This window comes from Beta vulgaris, chromosome 3 (assembly GCF_026745355.1).
Source record: "Beta vulgaris subsp. vulgaris cultivar EL10 chromosome 3, EL10.2, whole genome shotgun sequence".
Classification (NCBI taxonomy): Eukaryota; Viridiplantae; Streptophyta; class Magnoliopsida; order Caryophyllales; family Amaranthaceae; genus Beta; species Beta vulgaris.
This window is the reverse complement of record NC_079204.1, coordinates 7075434-7092771: the sequence shown is the minus strand read 5'-3', so window position 1 is coordinate 7092771 and position 17338 is coordinate 7075434. Positions and strand designations below refer to the sequence as shown.

The window sequence follows — 17338 nt, the reverse complement described above, 5'->3', positions numbered from 1 at the left end:
TAAGTAGTTTGTTAGACTTTATTCTGACAATGATAGTTTTGGATGGATGTTTATTAGTTGTGGTGTGGATGGATGTTTATATTCATGTTGTTGGAGTGTATAGTATTGTTTATTGTAAATGTCTAGGTTATTTGAGAAATTAAAATGAATTTTGTGATTGTTCCAATGTGGTTATACTAAAACATATCAATTTTTCTAAGCCGTCTATAATTTCAAAATAATTATATCAAATTTATTTATCTGGTCCCAATAATTTGGCCACCCTAAAGCATTTTTACGGATGACTATAACAACACTAGGGGAAAAAAAAGAAAGGGGCTGCGCTTTTGAAGAAAAGCGCAGCCCTTCACTTAGCAGGGTTGCGCTTTTTAAAAAAGCGCAGCCCTTCTTAAAAAAAATTTGAAATAAAAAAGTTCGCGGGCTTCAAATATTAAGCGGGATTCGTCAAAATATATATTATCCCTCATTCTCTCTCCTCTCTCACGTCCCTCCTCACTTTTCCTCCTTCTCTCACGTCCGTCCTCCCTTTCCTCCTCCTCTTTCATTCTCTCTTCTCTCTCAAAAACTCCCAGAAAAGTTGCGACAAAAAGCCTGAAATGATTTGCACTAATCATGCCGACGGAGTCCGATTGCCTATTGTGATACCTTTTCGGAAGCGGAACGGGCCAACGAGTCAAACTCACCGCTATGCCGTGATGTTTAGGTTTTTTAAGCCATCCGAGTTCGTTTAAGGCTCCAAATAGCCATTTTAAGTTTTTCCGATTTTTTTTTTCCTTAATTATGTATTAGGGTTTTGTTTTATGTATCTAAACATTATTAGGTTAATGTTTGGAGGTAGTTCTTGTATTTTCAGATCTATAGGTCTTGTATACTTCTCTTTGTTTTGATTAATGTTCTTGTATACTTCTCTTTGTTTTGATTAATGTTCTTGTATTTTCATCTTCGTTTTGTTTAATGTTCTTGTATTTTCATCTTTGTTTTGATTAATGTTCTTGTATTTTCAGATCTATAATTCTTCTCTTCTGTATATTAGTTTTTGTTCCTTTTTTTCATTTTCGTTCCGTTCTTTTTTTTTGTTTTGGGTTTAGTATTTTCATTTTCGTTTCGTTTCTCTTCTGTATAATTTCAGAAAATGTGAGATTATGAGTAAAAAAATGTCAAAAAAAAATTTTATTATTATTTTTTTTTTGGTAGGAAGGGCTGCGCTTTTTAGGTAAAAGCGCAACCCTTCTAGCTTAGAAGGGATGAGCTTTTACCTAAAAAGTGCAGCCCTTCTTTGTGAAGGGCTAGCGCAGCCCTACTTAAAAAGTGAAGGGCTGCTATTGAAAGAGCTGCTGTCAAAAAGCACAGCACTACAAGCCTTTTTCAGTGCAGCCCGTCTTCATTTTTCCACTAGTGCAATGACCTGAAGAGTCAAAACCTATAAGAAAGGCTGGGGGCGCAATGACCCCGATGCGCCATCTAATCACCCGCTTGATTCGCTTCTATTTTTTTATATAAAAAATTGAACACTAAAATAATAAATGATAATGATGATAATTTCACTCCACTTTTTAAAAATTCAATAAACTAATATATATTAGTAAAATCAATTATAACTGACAATAATAACCTTCAATCATAAATTCCATAAATAAAATATATTACAAATTAGCAAAAATCACTTTCAGTCAATAATTATCATTTTATAATCCGTGAAAATAATTTCTATCTATTACAAACACATGAAGTGAACATGTCCTTATTCCGATATGCGAGTGGGAATAAAAAATAAAAGGTAAAAATTAAAAAAATGAAAGAGATGATATAATATATGTAGTCAGGGTACCAATCCTCAACCAAGGTAACGTGTTCGAGCTTTGGGCACTGAAAAAATTTCAGTTGAGAGGGAAGCTGCTCTTTGAGTACCCATACAAACTTTTGTGGGAGATTAGTCTACTCGTTGAAGACGGTAGGAAACTCCTCGTAATAGAACCAAAAAAAATATGTAGCGAGGAGAGGACTGCATATAAAAAGCTAAAAATATTGTGTGGCATGCGATTTAGAATATTGCTCCTGCACCAGCAAGACGCAAAATGTAAAGTATATAGCATAAAGCCCAATTCTCGCGAAAGAGTGCCCTAAAAAGTAAAAACCAGACTACGAATTGTTAGTGTAAGCAACATCATTCATTACCCCTTCACGGCTTCACTCCTTCAGAAAACGAAGTAGAAAGCGAGAAAAGAAAGAGAAAATGGAGGGAGGAGATGAAGGAATCGAGAGAATGGTGGACTCCAAAGATATGCAGCAACAAAGCAAAGCTTTCGATAAGCTTACTGATCGTGTCGAAGATCGCCAACTTGATTCTTCTCGTGTTCAAACGGTTTTTATCTTCTTTTTTTTCTTCTCTCTTCCATCTTTTTCAAAGTTAAATTGCTCAATTTTTTTCAATTTGTTTTTGAAAATTTCTGACAATTTTTATGGATTTTAATTGCGATGTATAGGCGATGGCATCAATTGCTGCTGCTGCTGAAGCTGATGCTAATGCTATGAGAATGAGGTTTGTTTGTGTGTGTGTGTGTGTTTAATTCGATGTTTTTTCGCTGTTTAGTTGTAGAAATTTGTTTTTACTTTTGGTGTGTAGGTTAGAATTGAACTCTTTGAAATTCTTGAATTCTTGTAATGATAATATTAGTCCGTAATTCGTAATCGATATATGCTGTGGATTGATTTTGCTATAGGAATACCTTTAATAACCGATTTTTAGGAAGAATGGAGAACTTTGATTAGTGTGAGGCAGTTTAGCAAGGTGAGGGGAGTAATTAATTTTATCATCCGTAGGTGTAAACTTGACTATTTATGAGGAAGTTGGGATGTTGATATTGCTGAAATTGGATTCGGATTCCATTTGAGTAATCATCCTTTACTTGCTGGAAGTAGTATTGAAGGCTGAGCCACTTTTCTCGTGTGGAACTGCCGGAGCACCATGGCGCGACAATCCTTTCTTGTTAAATTGTAACATTAAACTGTAGAATATGTCCATTTAAGTTACAAATCTAGAATTTCAATGGCCAAAGAACAATAATTTATGGTATGAAATTCATGATGAAAATTATTTTGTTTGTCGACTGTGGAGTTTTTGATCTATTGCTTTCGCATTGCTTGTCTCCTTGGTGATAATGGAAGGAGGCAGAAAGAGCTTTGATGGTGGCAGTGCATGGCTGCACGGACTCATGGTTGGTGAGTATGGGTTGGAGGGGAGCAGGAGCATGGTCTATAGGTGGTGGATTGGCGATTGTGATAATTGTGTTTGTTCATGATATTTTTGTCTAATTTGCTTTTTTTCTGAAACCATTGTTTATTTTCAATTCCACAAATGAATTCCAGTTATTTCGCAATTGTGATGAGAAATAGAAATTCTGGAGTTCAAATTATTTGTGTTTGCCAAACACTACACATGCAATTGAAAATCAAATTCCACATGAATTTCAAGTTTCCTAACACTGCCCAGGTTCATTTTCATTACACAATTTATTACCAAATAGGCAAATACCATACATTCCGATGTGCCGTAAGTACTTTTTGAAAACTGAACAGAAGTAGGTTGAGTTTGTATCCTGAAATCTGAAATTTATTTACTTACAGGACTGTTATTGAGTATTGACTTATATGTACTTGATTCCCTGTCATCAATGTGGAGTAGATATATGTGTACATCAATGCAAAATTTGACCTATACTTACTGAGATGAGTATATATCAGCTGACGAACACTTTCTGATCCCTTTGTTGGCATTTTTATTTCTTCCATAACAGTAGTATATATCCTGATGACATTCTAATACTTTTCACTCTGCTGGTCTGTAGTGTGTGCACTTGTCTGTGATGTTTGCTTGTCCAAAGTAATTTTGTTGTCTGTAACTAGTGCCTGGCACTGCCTGCAATTTTGATATAATGCAGAAAAATCACCACGATTTTACTTACCCATTTGATTTACCCACCAAGATTAATATTTGCTATCAATTTCATTTTATTCTTCCTGATTCAGCATTTGTGTTTGACCTGTGCCAATGGGCTACTCTGCTTTGTATACTGAAAGTAATTCTTTCCTTTTCGCCCAGGGAAAAAGAATTGGCTGCTGTAAAGATCAATGCATCCGATATTGATGTAATTGCAAATGAACTTGAGGTTAGTTCTAATTTACAATTTACATTTTAATTGTGGCTGCGTTTTCTCTCTTCTATTTTATCTGCAACACAACGTTTTTCTTTCAACAGCTGGACAAAAAAGTTGCTGAGAGAACCTTGCGAGAGCACAAAGGTGATGCTGTGGCAGCAATACGATCCCTGCTTCACTAGAAGTTTATAGGAATTGACACAAATGAAATTTGTTATATTTAGAACATTAATCTGTTCACTAGTATTTCCCATCTTCCGTAAACAGTGGGGTGTTTTGTACCTTAATCATTTGCGGCAGCTTTTGCCTTTCACCTTTACCCAGTTAATTGCTACTTGTTTGATTGTTTGCTACATAGTAGATAAAGCATGGAAAACCCGAAGCCAGTGTGTACATTTTTGTTTATCGTTCTTAATCACATAATCGTAGCAAAATTATGAACGGAGTACTGGAGCAAGAGTGTTCTTGGGAGTTCTAGTGCCAATTGAAACAAGTTAGGTAAGTTTGGAAATTGTTCTTCTTCTAACATATTTTACTGCTTGGAAACGATCTAATGATTTACCTTTGCACCATTACAATTGTCACCATCTTGATTTTAGTCTTTGAAAATTGGCACTATAGTTAAGGGTGTACCTAAGATAAGCGCAACAACTCTTCTGGATAGTAAATTGACAAACTTTGACTACATTCTTTTACAAATGTTTATAGGATATTATAGTATCAATATTTTAATCTTAAATCAAACCGTCAAACACATAGGTTTAGACCGTGAAAGAAAATAGTTCACATGATGTAAGAAACTTTCGATGATGTTTATGCCAATTGATACAAATTCATGTGAATTAACAAAGAACTTGAATCTCTGACTAGTAATTTCAGTCTTTCATGACCATAAATCTGTATGTAACTTAACTATATATCTTCTTTGCTTAATGGGTATAGGCTATTGAAGGTTGGTACTTGTTTGCATGGCGAACCGAAAACAAGTACATCACAAAAGAATTTCTAGGGTAAAGAATCACATGATCTACACCAATGGCACAAGTAATTGTGTGTAGTACACATATTTACATCACAATGGAAACATTTTTGTACAATTCTATGCATCCAAACGCTTGAACATTTCCACTTGTCCACTGGCAAAACTTGAATAATATCAATTCACCATAATAAAAGGTGATGTTTGCAAATCAATTAGAGAACCATCCTGTAGCCGTCTCAATCAAGATTTCTTTCTGCTTTTTCATACAATCCATGATCATTCGATATGCATCTTCAAAGTGTCTATTACGTAGTGCATTCATATGACAACTGAATCCATCCTTGCTTGGGGCCCCAGAAACTATTGAATTACCAAAATTTGTTCAGTTGAGAATCATCAACATATAGCAAAGCTAGCCAAGACTTGGGCGTCATAGTTCTTTTGAGATAAGATCGGTAGAGGTAGCTTTGGCAGCCTGGAACTGGATTGCATATTGTCTCTGCATATCCTTCAACTTCTCTAGTAATTCTTGGAATGACGGTCGTTTTTGAGGATCACTGAAATTCAAAGCAATAGCAGGCTATATTAGTTCAAACTGCAATGTGCTTTTCTTTATCCCCCAATAATCATCTTAACAAGACATCAAGAATGGTTTAAAGTCCATCTACCATGCCTAAATAGTCAAAAACCAGACAGCATAATTGTATAATTCCATGATGCTGTATCAGTAACAAAATTCATGCATTACAGCTAACATGGAATATACAAGGCATACAGAGTCACCATTGCATAACCCTGACGCGATGACCTAAACAGGTCTAAGTAAACATCTGTTGAAAGCCCAGTTATACCAGTAACTTCACTATGTAGATAAAGTGCTGGCAATAATAATATCACTTCAGGAAGGTAATGTGATTAACTTTGTTCTTGTTCATCGATTACCCCTACCGGCATGCTTGGATTGGAGTAATGAATAAAGGGAAAATTCAAGACAGAATAAAGAGAGCATAGATGGGGTAGAGACGGTGGTGGTTGAAAGAGAAGAAAGTGATTAGGGACTTGATAACCTCTAAATAAGGGTAATAGTTCCCCATCAACCCCCTCCCCACAACTTATTTTATAATATATTACCCCCCAAAAAGTGGTAATTAGCACTACTTCATCCCATCTACCACCCCTTACACTATAGCACTGTAATTGACACGCACCATTCAAAGATGTCCTGAAAAGGGAAAAGGGTTCTTGGTCTAAGTCATGGGAAGCTAAGGAACAGACCCCAATGCATCCTGCAACCTGAAGAACCAAGAGAAAGGTGGCCTAACTGGACTCCTTCAAAGTACAAGTGAAAAGCCAATCAACTAGCTAATAATTTTTCACACTTAGCCAAAGACCGGCCAAGGTCCTTTTGCCGAGAAAGACACAAGGCATCTTAGGACCAAACACAAGAACCTCCATTTCAGAAGGAAATGATAATGCTGCAGACAGAGGTCTTGAGTTTGCCAATTGCTTCTGTTAAACCAGTGCCAGAGTACGCAAACGCGAGGAGGAAAATGACAGCACTGAGTAAAGTAACAACCTGTCCCAGCAGCTTTCAATTATGGAAGTCCACCTCGAATCTACATCCTCCGGTATATCTAACCTTTGATTCATGAACCCAACCGCTCCAATCACCTGCATACACCAGTAACGCCCATTGATTGAGGGGGAAAAAGGAAATAAAAAATGCTCGCTACATCTTCAGGTTATAAATGCAATGCATGACACAACTACGCACAGCAATTCCTAATTACTAGCAGGTCATCATACCTAACTAGTACTCTTACCATTAAATGAAAAACTTACCACCACATAAAACTATAAAAGCAACTTCTCCATTACACGGAAGGCAAGAAAGCAGCAGAAGAATTACATTGTAAGAAAATATCTTCTACATATAAAATCTCATGAATAATTTTCATTTCCCACTTTTCAGCAAAATTTCTATTTTTCCTTTGTAGGCAACTAAGAATGATAGTGAAAAAGGCTCATGATGAAAAAATCTATGACATTAACGACAGTCTCAACAACAAAGAACAAGAGTTAACTTGTTTATTTCTCTATGCCAATATCATATGCATATAGCCATTCAATGAAAACCCCTCTGACTGTTGATAGATACGACTTTCATTTTTAGTTAAAGTCGCAGGGAAGTAGAAGAGTAAGACTGCTACCTGCATTGCATTGAGATGTTCCCAAGGAATCTTTTGAGTGGCAAGCTCCCATAGTATAACACCAAAGCTATATATATCAGACCTAGATAGTATCATAATAAATTAATATCTGATTGGATGAGATAAAAATATAAGAGAAAACGAAAACGTGAATTACACAGCAAACTAATTGATGACATACTTCTCATCTGATCTCTCATTGCGGAGGACCTCCGGTGCCATCCATTGAGGCTACAAAATTAGAATGGCAGCATTTAATTAACCAAATCTCACAGGAAAATTAGGTCGATAGCCACATATGAAAGTACAGGTGTACTCAACATACAGTTCCTTTCCCGGTTCTTGTAGTCAGGTAAGTCTCATGTTTGACACGAGAAAGGCCAAAATCAGCAACCTGCCCAAAAACAATGTAAGCAATTTGTAGTTGAAAAGATTGATCTTTGATGACAAGCAAGTAAAGTATTTAGACAAAAGAAAGCATTCATCTTTTTTTTGTAATCAAAGGCACACCTTCACCATCCAGTTCTTATCAACCAAGAGATTGGAAGTCTTCAAATCACGATGGACAATAGGTGGGCTGCAGTTATGAAGATAGTTCATTCCTCGTGCCTGCATGAGATTGCAAATTATTATCTAGTATGAGTGGCAGTCACTCGTAGCAAACTTATGGTTATAATTAAATATCAGAAATCAATCTATTAAGAGTTTTGGCACCATAACACTCAACTATGTCTAAAGCCATGTGAATCCGCCGTCTCCAATCTAGTTTGGCTGTACTCCTTTGTAGTAGACGGAACAAGCTTCCTCTGCATTATATTGATAAGGTATAGAAAGTTAATAAGCGTATCTGTAAATGGGATCCAGCCTTGACAAGAGCGACCTCCAAAAAAACCAAAATCGTTAAATATTGGACAAGATACTTCAACCAGCATCACGAGATATTGCCCAAAATTTAGAAGAAATTAATATTCAGAGGTCACGTTTGAAAGGAAAGTTAAGAATGAACCGTGGAAGAAACTCTGTAACTATGCAGAGACGCTGAGGTGATGTTACCGCACCCATAAATAATAAAATGTTAGGGTGACGAAGTCGCTTCATCAAGGAAACCTGCATTTAAAAAAGAAAAAAACAAAGAGAGGAATTGTTATTAATGGAACAAGCACATCGTCATCTTCCAAGACAATAGTTACAGAATACATTTCAATTTTCATGAATTCATTACAATGTCTCGTCACTGAGAAAATTGAAATTTGACAAGAATTTCAACATCACACTGTTGTCAAGGGCTTCTACCTCTTGTCTGAATGAAAGTATGACATCTTCAGAATACTCTTGCTTGGAGAAAACTTTAATAGCAACATCCTGCAGTAATAAAGATATAATCATGCATTAGATACATTAAGCTGGATATCCACATGTTTGGTCTTTTCAATGCATTGTGAGTCGTACATAGTCCTATATCTCATGCTAGATAAAGTCTACTAAGTCAGAATTGAGAGTATAGGGATATGAAGGCCCCATGAAACCAGTTAGGATCTTTGGTTCTATTATGTGTGTCATCTTGTGTCGCATTGTCTCTTATTCTGCCACATAATCCACATTCACCACTGAATTTAAGTAAATGACTCCAAGCTGGTGAGTGTCAAAACTAAGGGAAGTAGACAGGACTCGCAGTGGGACATATGATCCCATCCTGCATGCAAAGTGTCAACAACATATGTATTCTAACAGGCCAACTGCAGAAGGATTCATTATCTAGATCCCAGCATCTTCAACTGTTAGGTTCCAAGCCAACCAATACATCCAAGACAAAGGCATTGTGAGAGATTGGTGGCTTACTGAAGGACTAACTCAATGTGAAGGCTAAAAAAGGCATAATTCCAATTTTATAGTCGAAATATTTTTTTTATCCATATGAGCCACATAGGCAGTACAAAGAAGGGGAGGGGGATTCGAACCTGTAACCTTATAGCACCTCAATCTTAACCACTAGGCCAAGACATATATGCCATTCTTCGTATGACATTATACAAGTTGTTTGACAGGTTGCCCTCTCTGTAAACAAATTCCCATACATAGCATTGAAAGGCAAGAAGGAAATCAAGTGAGGAGCCTAAAGGAACATACCGATCCATACCAGAGACCATGGTACACAGTTCCACAGGAACCTGCAAGCAAGTGATTAAAAAGGTGTAAATAGGCACCAAAAAGAATTTAAAGCAATAGTATACAGTGTACACTTTCCCATTTTTACCCCTTAAGATATTGAATATCCAGAATCATATCACCACAAGGATCCCTAGACCATAAGAATTTTTTATATTCAAAGTCTTAATTTTGGAAAAGAAAAACAGATAGAGAGCACCACAGATGAACAGGCAAACAATATAACTATATTTGGAATACTACATACTTCCTGCGTTATCGAATAAATCAAACGCTTCTCTCAAAAAGCTCATACAAAAGAGAGAAGCATCTCATGCACTTCAGATCGAAGCAAGTATACTACTGTGCCCAACGATATTGACTAGAACTTTTAAAACCTTCAACATTTAGAGTCTCACAGCCACTGTGTGCACGGCACTGAACCTTAATAAAGGTAAAGGAAAAGGGTTGGTGACCATCACAAACAAAAGGATAAAAATACATTCAAAAATGCCAAGTAAACTACTCTGCCAAATGATATTGACTTTTATTTATATAACCTTCCACAGGATAAGCCTAACTGTCATTGTATGCATGACACTGAACTTGGCAAATCAAGGCAAAGAAGATTTTATATCCGGTTAGAAAGTTCAGTTGTAAAAAGTGTAAGAGGGAATGAGGTGCAAGGACCCCTAGACCCTAGCCACAAGGCAAAGACGTGTGCATCTAGTATGTCCCTTTCTTTATTACTCCGTTTTTTTGTTGTTGTTGCTATTGCGGTATAAATTTCAAGACTAAAAAGAGTACCTTACTTCCAATTAAATGTTACACAAAAGAGCTTCTACTCACACTAAGGGCATGCTCGGATAGAGGGTAATGCATTAAGGGAGTAATAGAAGTCAAACTAAGGAATACTAAGGTGATAGAGGTGATTATGAAGGGGAAAAAGTGATTATAAAGAGGATAAGCTAGTGTTAGTAAGAAGAAAAGGGAACGACGGGGGAATTATTACCCTCATTTTGGGAGTAATAATTACCCACCACCCCCTTAGGGTAGTTGTTACTCTTATTTGGGGGCTAATAGCCTCTTTCTCCCTCCCTTCTCATCACAACAACACTACATCATCCACCTTGCAAACACCTCAACTCACCTTCATTTTCCTTTTATTAAGATGGTTTGACTATTATTACTCCCCTAATCTATTACCCCTAATTCAAACATGCTCTGAAAGATAAAGGGAGAAATATTATAGAGGGCTGTGGGGGAGGGGCAAAGGGGTTTGTCAACCTAACTCGCCATAAGAAATACAAGAATAAAAAATAATGAAAATTGGAGGGAAGAGGGCTCTTTACAGAAAAACTCATTCACATTAAAAGATTAAGCTGGAAAATTTTTTTTTTTTAGAAAAGCAAAAGTCGTCAAGTCTGTTGACACTTGACAATTCTACATCACCCGAAGCTGAGCTAATTTGGACATCAAAAAGACGACAGATTACAAAAGGAAGAACTAAATATGGAGCAGAAAGAGATGATGGAGGGGGGGGGGGGGGAACAGAGAAGACAAAGGAAGCTTGAAGGGATTTGGTGATTAGTGCTTCGGAATTCGGGTGATAATTAGAGCAATTTCAGAATCTTCACTGAGGGCATTTGCAGGGATTTGAATCTCAAACCCTAGATAAGAATCGATCTGAAAACAACTGTTTTCAATTAGTTTTCAGCTCATATCTCCTCCTCGCTCTCTCATATATGTACCCTAAACGTGAACAAGGTCTTGTGCCTGATAAGAGGAAGCTTGCACGCCTACCACACCTGCTATAGGTTGCAGCACCAAATAGAGTTGGACCTATTGGCTCTATGCCTCTGTGCACCTCCGCCTTGGTGTGCTTGTTCAAAGTATGTTTGGAAGTAATTGCTTGGTGGTATGTCCACATCTCATGCAGCAGATGAGCAGAATATATATTTACGGCTTCCAAAATCATATTTGAGGTACTTTGTCATGTCAGAAATAACAAAACATATGCACAAGATGACAGTCAATACTATTTCAGTTATTCATCAAAAGATTAAGTGAGAACCTCTATTAACAACTATGAGTCCTATGACCCTCATATTTGATCAAACACGTCCAGAATGTAACTCAAATTTGCAAAATTAATTCACATGGTCTTACATTGTTGTGCATAGCCTAGGTACTTTTAGAACAAAGAAGTGATGTCAAACACCAAACAAAACATTCTGTTACAACCCAAAACTCCAATTATTCATCCATATCACAAAAGCTCTTCTTAGGATACGTCAAACATCTGAACAAGGCATCACTAGTGGAACAATATAGATCTCTCTCGTGCAAGAAAAAGTGGTTGGATGTCTAAAAGATCTAAATTCAGCAACTAAGCACTAAGAATTTAAGACGATATTCTAACATCTCCTTGACCCTACACTCAAGCAGCAGCAGGGACAGCTTTAACTTCAATAATATAAGAATGAGTGCCTTATCAGTGTAGTAGACTGATATGGAGCTATATTCAAATTAACAAAGAAATTGATCATAATGAGAAACACAAAAAATAGGTTTAAGAAGCCAAAATAATGAAGCTAGGCACAACCTAGTGAAATCTGATACACATGGTCCAGACGAGCAGGAAAAAAGGATTTGTGAGATTCAAGTGAAAACTAGAGTGGGGAGACTGCCTTCCCCCCCCCCCCCCCCCTTTTCCAAAAAAATAAAATCATCAATAAAGCAAAATGGAAGATCAAGTAGTGTAAGAATTCACATTGAATTGGGTAACAAGCTGCCAATCAGGCCTCAAGACAGCAAGCTGTTGCTAAAGTCTCTAAGGAAAAGAGGTAGCTTACCTTGTCCTATCTGCTCTCCAATGGTTAAGTCCTCCCACATGATTTCATAATCTAAGCAATCACTATCAACATCCAATTTATTAACAACACTGCTGCTTCCACTTCCGCAGCTACTTGCACTGCTTGTGCTGTTGACATTAAATGATGACCAGGACCCAGTGGCATCATTGACCCGATTACAGTCACCAGTCTGGCTTTCTGATTTTATAGCAGGACGATCAGAATCCTGTTCACCGTGAGCCCATGGCCAAACAAACTGACCACTCTTGGCTTCTGGTGTTTCCTGATCATTTCCTTTCCGAGACCATTGCATTGCTTTCTTGCCAATCCAAGCCTCGGCTTTGGAAGTGATTTTATTAATTGCATTTTTGCCCTCACTTTCATCAGTAGAATCTTTCGGCGTTTTAGCAGGGGACTTTCCAGCAGTGAACTGAGAGAAGACACCAATAGGAAAAACAACGGGATCTCCTCTAGGTGTACTAGCTCCACTGGAATTTGGATCCTCTTTATGATCTGAGAATGTAGCATCAGAAAAACCATGATCAGAGAGTTGACTATCCCCACTTCCACCTTCTCGGAGTACATTATTCTCTCCAGCCATTTTAGATCGAACTTTGTCACTGACCTTTGAAGCCTATATCAACAAAACCAAAGGTCAACATTAGCTCTCATAGTAAATCACAAAATTCATTCCAAACAAACTTCACAACTTATCTACCCCCCCCCCCAACCACCACCACCACCAACCTACCAAAAAAACCATCAAGAAACTAACCAAATTCGATATCTTTGAAGCAATGGCTGTTTGCAAAGGCTGTTCAGTATCAAGTCCAAGCTTGGTCTTAACACTGCTTTTGGGCTTGCTAGAACTCTGACTAACCTCCTGCTCCTTCGCTTCTGAAACTGAAACTTTCACTTCGTGAAAAGGTTTTGAATCACTGGATACACAGATAACCCCAATGAGAGTACCATCATCATCGTAAAACGGAGTGTTGGTTGCAATAATTACAAGCCTTTGTCCCTTCTTATCTGTGACAGGGAACTGTCCTGTCCAACTCTCTCCCAATTTTACACGATTCAAAATATTACTAGCAACAGCGTAATCCCGATCATCAACTATCAGCTCACATATACCCTTGCCAATAGCTTCTTCTGGAGAATAACCATAAAGGTTTTCAGCAGAGCGATTCCTGCAGAATTAGTTCAGCATTGGCAATCAAAGGAACTTGGAAATAGATTTTTATTGGTAAGGCAAAGAAGAGCTTAACTAGCAACAGAAAAATACTTCTCTCATATCTTCCAGCTTATACATCCCAAACTAAAATTATACTAATAAAGCAAAAAATGGACTGACATAAGTCACTTGTGGACTTTATGATCACAATCTACACTTTGGGCCATCAAAAATTTGATTAAATGGTTCCTAGTTTTTGAATACTCTTACCAAGTATAATAAATTTCTTAATATTCCCTCCCTTCCAAAGTAAAGTTTCACATTCTTATCTTCATGTCAAGACATTGTTCCAGTTTTCTCATTCTAGAATAGACATATGTATTCGCAAACATAACTTCTTAATAATTCATAATTTGGAACAATACATGCTTTTAGAGAAAGCATTTACAAGGAAATAATCGGCTAGTCACCAGCCACTTTTGTGAAGCACCACCACCAACAAGAATACCACAGCCTTAGGCCCGATAGGATGGGCTCCATGAGTCAATCAACCTCTGCCTTCATTTGTATCAAGCGCTATATGCTCTGCAAACTTAATTGACTTATAACGTCTCAATGCCACCTATCGACATTCTTGGCTTTCCTTGGTTTCTTTGAAATCTATAGTAACCTACTTTTGACTACCCTAACAAGTGGGTCACTTAGTCTACGTTTTACATGCCAAGACAATGGTATCCTGAGAAATTACATTATCCTCAACAACTTCAACCCCTCTTTTGGGTATCTTTGTTCCAGATTCTATCTCTACATATGTTCCGACACATCCATCTCAACATGCAAAGTATGGATTATGCACTAGGGTGCATAATGCTCATTGTTCACCCTAAAGAACATATCATTCTTGTAAAATAACACATAATTTAAAATTAAAGAACATGTAAATTTCCAATTACAAAAGAAGATAGGTCATATTGAAAAGAACATAAAGTAAATGAACATCTAGTTTAAACTACAAGAACATACCTTTTAAAATTCAAATTTAAAAAACAAAGAATCTCGCTAACAATCACATTTTGAAAAGGTGTAACAAGTAGCAAGATTTAAGGAAATAAATAACAACATTTTAATTTTCTCAAAATCATGCACTCTTAAAATGTTAAAACTACGTCGTTTAGGTGAGGGTGCACCATCCTCTACATGCACTTGGGTGCATGTTCCTATTTGTATCTCAGCATGTGCACCTCTGCAACCCCATCTCCCTTATATGATCCTTCATAAAAGCTCACACACAGACTTATATAATAACAATAACCTAGGTGTAATAGTTGTCCCATAAAAATTTTCATTTTGACCATAGAATTACATTACGGTCGCACAAAATCTCATAGCTATTCCCTCCCTTCCATTTAAGCCACCTTGAGTGTAACTTATGGGTCACGTCTCCATCAATATCTTCATTCTTATGCACCACAACACAACACTTCGATTCGCCCAATAGCAATCAACTCAAAGTTATCGACTAGCGTAGAAAAAGAAGTCCTGAACAAGATTAGAAGTAGGCACCCAGTGCTATCAGTCACACCAATTTCCAACACAATTTTCAATTTTTCATTATTTTACTTAGAATATGTATTCTAAAAAATCAAATGACACTAACTCCTTGCTCCCCCCACCCCCCATTTCACTTAAAATTTTCCTAACTTCCAATTTGGGATGCTTCAAATCATATGTCCCATAATTCACTCTAAACTAAAACCATGCTACTATGAAAATGGATAAATTAGGTCTCCTACTCTCCATGAACAAAACACACACCAACCAATCCCCAAAAATTTCAATTCGATGCAGCATCTCCTTCACCACAAGACCAGCAACAATCACTGCATCAACAAACTCAAATCGAAAACACGCACAACAAATTAAAAACCCTAAACAGCAAACAAACAAACAATCATCCAACCCAACCCAAAATGAGAAAAACCCACATTACATTCCAATCAAACTAACTCCCAACAATCAATATAACCTCAAAAACATCACAATTAATCAAAATTTAACACACAAAAAAACCCACATAACATTCCAATCAAACTAACTCCCAACAATCAAAACACCTCACATACACCACAACTAATCAAAATTCAACAAAAAAAACACATAACATTCCAATCAAACTAACTCCCAAGTCCCAAGAATCAAAATAACCTCAAAATTTAACACACACACAAAAAAAAATCCACATAACATTCCAATCAAACTAATGCCCAACAATCAAAACAACCTCAAAAACACCACAAATAATAAAATTCAACACAGAAAAACCCACATAACATTCCAATCAAACTAATGCCCTACCATCAAAACAACCTCAAAAACACCACAAATAATAAAATTCAACACAAAAAAAAACCCACATAACATTCCAATCAAACTAACTCCCAACAATCAAAATAACCTCAAAAACACCACAATTAATCAAATTCAATACACACACAAAAACCTACATAACATTCCAATCAAACTAACTCCCAACAATCAAAACAACCTCAAAAACACCACAATTAATCAAAATTCAACTAACAACAAAAAAAAAAAAAAATTTACCAGTAAATGATGCGGTCAGTAAGGTCAAGAATATGCACCGACTGTCCCATAGACTGCAATATATTCAAACACTGTCTATCCGTCAACTTCTGCAACTCGGGCGGGCCGGACCCGGGACGCGCCGCCGGGTCATCCGGGCTCTTACTCTCTCTCTGCAGCGGAGAAGACGAAGAATGACCGAAAGACATGGACCCACCTTTCTTCCAGTCAGTTTCTCGGCGCCGGTGAGGTAGGACAGGTGCCGGTAACCTTGACCTTTGTGGGGACACTGAGTGGGCCCTTCTTTGGCGGGCCCCATCTGCTAACATAAGCTTCGACATCTCTTCTCTAAGGTGCGCATGTCCTGCTTCTAAATCTTGGATCTTCTTCAGTAGTTCTTCAGCTGGTGGAGTTTCCATGGAGGAGATAGAAAATATGGCTTTTTGGTTTCTGGTTGTGGGTTTTGGGTTTTTGGCTTGTGGGTTGTTTAATTTGGGTAATTTGGTGGGTGGGTTTTTAGAGATTAATGGGGAAATGGATCTAATTTTTTGTGGGTTGAATTTTTTTTTTTTCTGGGTTTGAGCGAAGAGTGTAATTGAAGGAGTGATGGAAATGGAGGAGAGAGAAAATGGAAGGTCAAAGAGGGTATCTACCTCTTCTTCTACTACTTCTCTCTTCGTGCAAGTTTTGCTTTTTTATTTTTGTGATTTTTAATTTTATTAAGTTATATACTCTTGAATCTTCATGAGGCTTCTTTATCTCGTTAGTTGCTATATTTATTAAGTGATAATCCAGTGATAATCTAGTGATGTTGGTTTTATCTTCGATCTTAGATATTTTGAGATTTCAATTCTTGTAAAAAGGGATCTACAATTTTCCTCTTTTTTATAAGGAACTTTATCTTGTCTTAAAAAAATTTATTATCATGTTTATCTGAAATTTTTGAAGCATTTATTTGAGCATATCTAACGCAAGGAAAAATATAATTAAATTAAATTTTATTTGATTTATCCCGATATATACTTTTTAAATATATAATTTTTTATATGTAATTAAAGATATTAATATTTTAAGTTATGTCTTAACAAGTGTGAAAAAAACAGATATGACAGCTAAATAAAAAGAGCAAAGGAGTAGTATATGCTCCTTTTTACTTTGTTAACCCCTTCCTAATTATTTTGTCATGCAGTGATACAATTAGATTACGTTTACAAGAGGTCCACTAAAAATGGGAT

At 36.8% G+C, this 17338-nt stretch overlaps 2 protein-coding genes across 3 annotated transcripts; one reads left to right on the top strand and one right to left on the bottom strand.

Moving 5' to 3' along the window:
* Positions 1–2118: 2118 nt before the first annotated feature.
* On the top strand, positions 2119–4473 carry LOC104888454 (uncharacterized). The gene is made up of 4 exons (XM_010673435.4): positions 2119–2362; positions 2484–2539; positions 4100–4166; positions 4256–4473. The coding sequence occupies exons 1-4, from the start codon at positions 2234–2236 to the stop codon at positions 4334–4336; spliced, it is 333 nt and encodes a 110-aa protein (XP_010671737.1). The 5' UTR covers positions 2119–2233; the 3' UTR covers positions 4337–4473.
* Positions 4474–4947: 474 nt separating this feature from the next.
* On the bottom strand, positions 4948–16857 carry LOC104888453 (serine/threonine-protein kinase EDR1). Of its 2 annotated transcripts, XM_048640959.2 has the most exons (14): positions 16125–16263; positions 14269–15059; positions 13122–13536; positions 12347–12980; positions 9474–9514; positions 8640–8708; positions 8353–8453; positions 8074–8152; positions 7857–7955; positions 7672–7740; positions 7528–7577; positions 7347–7428; positions 6713–6807; positions 4948–5693 (listed from the first exon to the last, which is right to left on the bottom strand). In XM_048640959.2, coding segments are annotated over exons 2-14 (1863 nt in total). In that variant the 5' UTR covers positions 14271–15059; positions 16125–16263; the 3' UTR covers positions 4948–5566. The 2 variants fall into 2 exon arrangements, with proteins under 2 accessions (XP_048496916.1, XP_010671736.2); XM_010673434.4 differs by lacking the exon at positions 14269–15059 and having other exon boundaries at positions 16125–16857.
* Positions 16858–17338: the final 481 nt, after the last annotated feature.

What these genes read in the sequence shown, in the direction of transcription:
- LOC104888454 (XM_010673435.4), top strand. Translation starts at nt 2,234, where the DNA reads ATGGAGGGAGGAGATGAAGGAATCGAGAGAATGGTGGACTCCAAAGAT. An exon ending in GCTAATGCTATGAGAATGAG is followed by an intron (nt 2,540 to 4,099) that starts GTTTGTTTGTGT and finishes CTTTTCGCCCAG; the next exon opens with GGAAAAAGAATTGGCTGCTG. An exon ending in TAATTGCAAATGAACTTGAG is followed by an intron (nt 4,167 to 4,255) that starts GTTAGTTCTAAT and finishes TTCTTTCAACAG; the next exon opens with CTGGACAAAAAAGTTGCTGA.
- LOC104888453 (XM_010673434.4), bottom strand. Translation starts at nt 16,522, where the DNA reads ATGGAAACTCCACCAGCTGAAGAACTACTGAAGAAGATCCAAGATTTA. An exon ending in ATGGTCTCTGGTATGGATCG is followed by an intron (nt 8,709 to 9,473) that starts GTATGTTCCTTT and finishes TTATTACTGCAG; the next exon opens with GATGTTGCTATTAAAGTTTT. An exon ending in GTTACAGAGTTTCTTCCACG is followed by an intron (nt 8,153 to 8,352) that starts GTTCATTCTTAA and finishes AATATAATGCAG; the next exon opens with AGGAAGCTTGTTCCGTCTAC.